The sequence below is a fragment of the Bremia lactucae genome, linkage group LG14 (assembly GCF_004359215.1).
Source record: "Bremia lactucae strain SF5 linkage group LG14, whole genome shotgun sequence".
Lineage (NCBI taxonomy): Eukaryota > Oomycota > Peronosporomycetes > Peronosporales > Peronosporaceae > Bremia > Bremia lactucae.
In genome coordinates this window covers 2,442,267-2,447,587 of record NC_090623.1, presented here as the reverse complement: position 1 = coordinate 2,447,587, position 5,321 = coordinate 2,442,267, and the positions used below count along the sequence as shown (strand labels likewise).

General features: G+C 46.2%; 2 protein-coding genes across 2 annotated transcripts; one reads left to right on the top strand and one right to left on the bottom strand.

Moving 5' to 3' along the window:
- Window positions 1–268: 268 nt before the first annotated feature.
- CCR75_009290 (uncharacterized protein) lies at window positions 269–1,606 on the top strand (the record flags this gene model as incomplete). The annotated part of the gene is made up of 1 exon (XM_067967331.1): window positions 269–1,606. One exon carries the CDS (start codon window positions 269–271, stop codon window positions 1,604–1,606), a length of 1,338 nt encoding a protein of 445 aa, XP_067817000.1.
- Window positions 1,607–1,898: 292 nt separating this feature from the next.
- On the bottom strand, window positions 1,899–2,915 carry CCR75_009289 (uncharacterized protein; the record flags this gene model as incomplete). The annotated part of the gene is made up of 1 exon (XM_067967330.1): window positions 1,899–2,915. The coding sequence occupies one exon, from the start codon at window positions 2,913–2,915 to the stop codon at window positions 1,899–1,901; it is 1,017 nt and encodes a 338-aa protein (XP_067816533.1).
- Between the last annotated feature and the right edge of the window lie 2,406 nt (window positions 2,916–5,321).

Genomic DNA, 5,321 nt, shown 5'->3' with positions numbered 1-5,321 from the left:
TCTCTTCGGGGGTACTGTATTACGTTCTTTTCCGTATGGACGACGATCATGTGTTACATGTAGCTTCTGCAGCACAGCGACGAGCATCCTCTTACCAAAAGGAAGTCAACGAGCAAAAAAATCAATTCGAATTGCTCGATTGTCTTTTTATTTAAAGAAACCACGGCTGCCCTGCCGTCCGCCACACTTTATCATTTCCTCATTTTCTTTCTTTCCAACAAGGCACTACCAAGCACTTTAAACTCACCAACCTTGTTTCTCATCGACTATGGTCTGTGCTTCCTACAAGTCCTTGTTCGCGACCGTGGCGTTAATGGCCATGGACTCAACGGACGGCGTCGGCACGTGCTTTGCCCCGTGGCGCAATGAACTCGTGAACTTTAATACACTCAAGGCCGACGTTTTGCTCATCGGACAGACTTTTTCGAGCTTCCGCACGTTCGAGGTCCGCATGGGTGGCGTTAATATCATTAGCGTCGCTGCGGCTGCCAACGTCAAGGTCTCTGTCGGAGTGCAGATGAATGACTTAGCGGCAGTGGACCTCGAAATCGAAGCCGTGTGCAAAGGGTATGCCGAGAACCCTCAAGCCGTTGAGGCCATTTATGTCGGTAACGAATGCTTGAAAAATAAGGACTTTGGCACGGTAAGTGCCGAACAGCTCGTGAAGTACATTAACCAAGTCAAAGCCTGTACCGGTGGCGCTGTGCCTGTCGGGACCGTACAACGTATTAACGAGTGGATGACCGCGAGTGACATTGACCTTGTTGCATCGGCTTGCGACTTACGTGGATCGAACATTTACCCATTTTTTACTCCCGGGACCCAAACCCCGATTGAAAAGTTTAAAATTCAATTTGACCAATTGGCATCCAAGTACGATGTCAATACAATTCGTGTAACCGAGACGGGCTGGCCGTCCAGTGGCGAGGTGGCGTTTGGCAACACCCCGTCGCTTGAGGTTATGCAACAGTATTTAAACGATTTTACCGAATGGTCCAAGGGCAAGAGCGAGTCGTTTTGGTTCATGATGTTTGATTCGACCGTGAGCTACACGGGCGCCGAGTACGAAAAGCACTTTGGTGTGTTTACAGTCGACGGCAAGCCGAAAGTCGTACTTCCTCCAATGACTCCATCGGGTAAAACATTTGATAAATTGCCCTTGCTGAACAACTCGTCGTTGACTACGGGTGACTCTACGTCGACTCCTGTCCAGCAGCCGATTGGATTGACCCCAGATGTCGGGGGCACTGGAGCCGGATCCCCTGTTCAGAATACTCCTGTGTTGGAAACCCCCGTTCAGAATACTCCTGGGGTGGGAACTCCCGTTCAGAATACTTCTGTCGTGGACACGCCCGTTCAGAATACTCCTGTTGCGGAAACCCCCGTCCAGAAAACTCCTGTTGTGGACACTCCCGTGCAGGACACTTCCTCCCCGAACAACCCTGTTCAGAACTCCCCTGGTCAGGATACCCCTGTTCAGCAAGACCCCCCTTCCGTTCAGAACCCCCCTGCTCAGCACGACTACGCTCAGAACACTCCGGTGGGCAACCCTGGTGCTAACACCCCGACTGGCGTACAGGGTGATAAGAAAGATTGCGCGATATAATTCACGCGGTCGTTTGCTGATCATGACGAAAACTGACGCGACGACCACTTGGGTTAGCAGAGGCGGTTAGCACAGGTGTACTACAGTTACCAATATTCGTAGACTTACATATCATAAAACCTTTTGAAAAAATCAATCAGATTTGTCAATGTTTCTTCTTTTCACAAAAAATAAACATTTGAGGCGTATTACTACAACGTATAACTTCAGTAAGCGTTTTGACAATGTAATATAAAAGGAAGATCAGGTTACGGTACGCAGAAATTGATATGGAACATTAATGTGGCCTTCATCAACGCTTGCGGACGGCAGCTCTCTTACACGCGCCACTACGAGGAGTCGTCACAGCAGCAGGCATAGCTTCCGACTGCACGGTACTATTCAACGTAGGAGCATTCGTGACAGGAGGGGCAGAGGTCGGAAACGCTACGGAAAGCTCTGTTTGAGTCGGGGTTGTCTGCGCAGTAACCCCGTTACTCTCGATCGTAACCTTCTTGGTGCCATTCGAAGTAAACACACCAAAGTGCTTTTCATACTCGGCCCCTGTATAGCTAATCGTTGAGTCGTACATCATAAACCAATACGCTTGACTCACGGTCGTAGACCACGTGAAAAAGTCGTTTAAATACTGCGCCATCACGTCAAGAGACGGCGCGTTGCTTTGATAGACTTCGCCACTCGAGGGCCACCCCGTTTCGGTCAATTGAAGCTTGTTCGTATCGTACTTGTCGGTCATCTGTTTCCATTGCGTCTCGAGCTTTTGGATCGGAGTCTGGTCACTGACGGTAAAAAAGGGATAAATATTCACAGCAATGACATCCGACGCTTCCTCGAGCGTCGCAGCTCCATCGGCATCAAGCCACTCATTAATGCGCTGGACTGAACCAACTGGAGTGTCGCCGACACACGCCTTGACCTTATTCATGTAACTCACAAGCTCCTCGGCGGTATACGTCCCAAAGTCGCCATTCTTGAGATTTTCGTTGCCAACCAGCACTGCTAGTACTGCATCAGGGTTGGCTTTAAAACCATCACATACAGCTGCGATCTCCGAGTCGATCGCCGAGGCGTCCGTCATCTGCACACCCACAGCCACTTGGAGACCTGCTGCCCCCGCCGCTTCAATGGCATTGACGCCACTAAAGTGGGCTTGAAACGTGCGCACGCTCGAGAAATACTCCTTGATCTCGGTCATGTCGGCACGAATGACAGTGACGTCGACAACACTGTGGTGCCACGGCGTGTAGCACACACCTGTGGCCGCAGTCCTCTTGATAGCGAGTGTAGCCATGAGTAGAGGGATATGCATATTATTGATACAAAAGACCATATTTTCGTACTCGCGCGTATTGACGGGGCAAATGAAAAGTGAGTGCAAAAGGGAAGTGCAAATGCCTTGTTCTTACGGTTCGTAGCCACACACTTCGTGACCATACGGCTCCACGCCATGCAATTTATTAAGATTTCAGAATGAATTCAGAGAGCGATAGAAATGTTCGAATGAAGGAGGCATCATCGAAAGCAAAGGCCTATTGACGGAAGCCACACACGGCGTCAATTCCTCACACACTTCCATCGAGTGGTCATTATGAACTCGATTAGAAAGGACCGTTCCGGTGCGGGTTGCCTCGTCCTTTTTACTGGCGTGAGCAAAGAAGGATGGGTCGTCCAGTCGCAAGAATCCGCTTCGAACTTGCCACAGTGTCATAATAAAGCCAGAACAGAAGTTACTGATCTCTGATATTACAGCAGGATCTATCAAATTTTAAATTCAAGAGGATAGGGGCCATTCTTTTTGTGCCAAATTTGCCCGCCAGCTGGAGAAAAATCAACAAAGCTTCAATAGATTAAAGCCAGCAGCCAGTGTACTGAAACTTCATAGAAATTAGTCACAATTGATTTCTTGTAAAATATCAAATTTAACAATAAAACTTCAACGGATACAGACTGCGCCAATACTTTTTACCGTCGAAATCTGATCCTAAACTAATTTTGAGTTTGGTTTATGCTTTCTTGTGGTACACTTCTGGATGTATTATAATAATGGAATAGAGCAGGATGACCAATGTACCATTATGCGCGCTTTATAGCCCAGTATCTGAACTGGGAAGTCGTGGTTTATTAATTTCAGAACTCATAAGGAATCGAATCTGTGGCTATGCAGTTAAGGCTGTTGACCTGTTGTGTCTTGCTTGTCCTCTTAGTAGGAGTGTAAAGAATATAGTACAAATTCGAATATTAATTAAAATTATTGAAATGTATTCTTTACAATTAGGTCATGACATTTTGAGATCACTAAACTGAAAATTGATTGATATACTGACATACTCAGGCCTTTCACAAATAAAAGCTAGATACTAATTTAAATGTAAGAATTTCTAGATGGCTGATTATCTCAAGAACAAATGTCTTCATAGTTTCATTGCATATCTAATTGAAACTTATCATTGACACTGAATTGAAAGCATAAGCGACTAAAAATGGAAGCACTTTTCAATTTGCTATGTAACGGGGTGTATTGTTATATTAAATTAACACTGCAAGGTTGTTAATAAATACAGTCCTCCTTCAAATAACTTGTAGCATATTTCCTTTTTGTTATCAAAGGTTATTAGTTATTGGATTACAGTTAGTTACAAATTCCGGGGAAGTCGAAATCTATAAGTTCTGTGAGGATATCATTTATGTGGGATAAGTTATCCGAGGGACACCTGTATAGGGAACCGGTATCCCCTTTTGGTATAGCCACATCCCTCCCCGTGTGTATTACATAAAGACGTCATATAAAATATTTCCACTGCATGGTCATCCCACGGCATGCAAAAATCAACAGTTATTCCTTTCGAATCGTCTAAAGATCCCCCAAAATTGCATTTGGGAACCGATATACCGAATAAATTGGTCTGTCTTGATCTGCAATCGCCAAGATGGGCGATTGCGTCAAGCTTTGCTTGATACCTTCAAAGGAGCGCTGACAATCCGCGTTCCATAGCTACTTCTTGTCTTTTTTCAACAGACGAGAGAGATGAACTGTCATCTCGGCAAAATTGCGGGATTACTTGTGCAAGTACGCCGCTAATCCAATGAACTTTCTAAGTCCCTTGACATCGACTGGAGCTGGCCAGTCGGTAATTGCCTTGATCTTTTCGGGATCAGGGTGCACGCCGTGGTTACCGACGATGCACTCAAGAAGTGGTATTTTGCTTGCAGCGAATATACACTTATTGAGATTTGCGTATAACTTATGCTTTCGCATAAGTGTAAGAACCTGACGAACGTGAGTCTTATGAACTTCCACGTCCGTCTTTCCGTCCATGGCCCGGCTATGGACGAATACATCGTCGAAATAATTCGATGCGAAATCTTGCACCGATCTCAACAGATTTGTTACACATCTGTTGAATGTTGCTGTGGCGTTACTAAGCCCCTGTGGCATTACTAGCCATTCCCAGAGCATCCCACTGGGAGTGCTCACTGCTGTGTACGGGATGTCCTGTTCACGCATAAGGATCTGATAAAATCCATCCATGAGATCCATAGACGAAAAGATGGTACTCTTAGACATACCATCTATGATTACGTCTTTTCTAGGTATCGGCGTTTGAGCCGGTACCGTTGCAGCATTCAGTTTATTGAATGCGTGCACTATCCGCCACCCTCCTGTGGCCTTTCGCACACAGAAGGTCGGAGAGCTATGTGGGGAGGTTGACTCCCT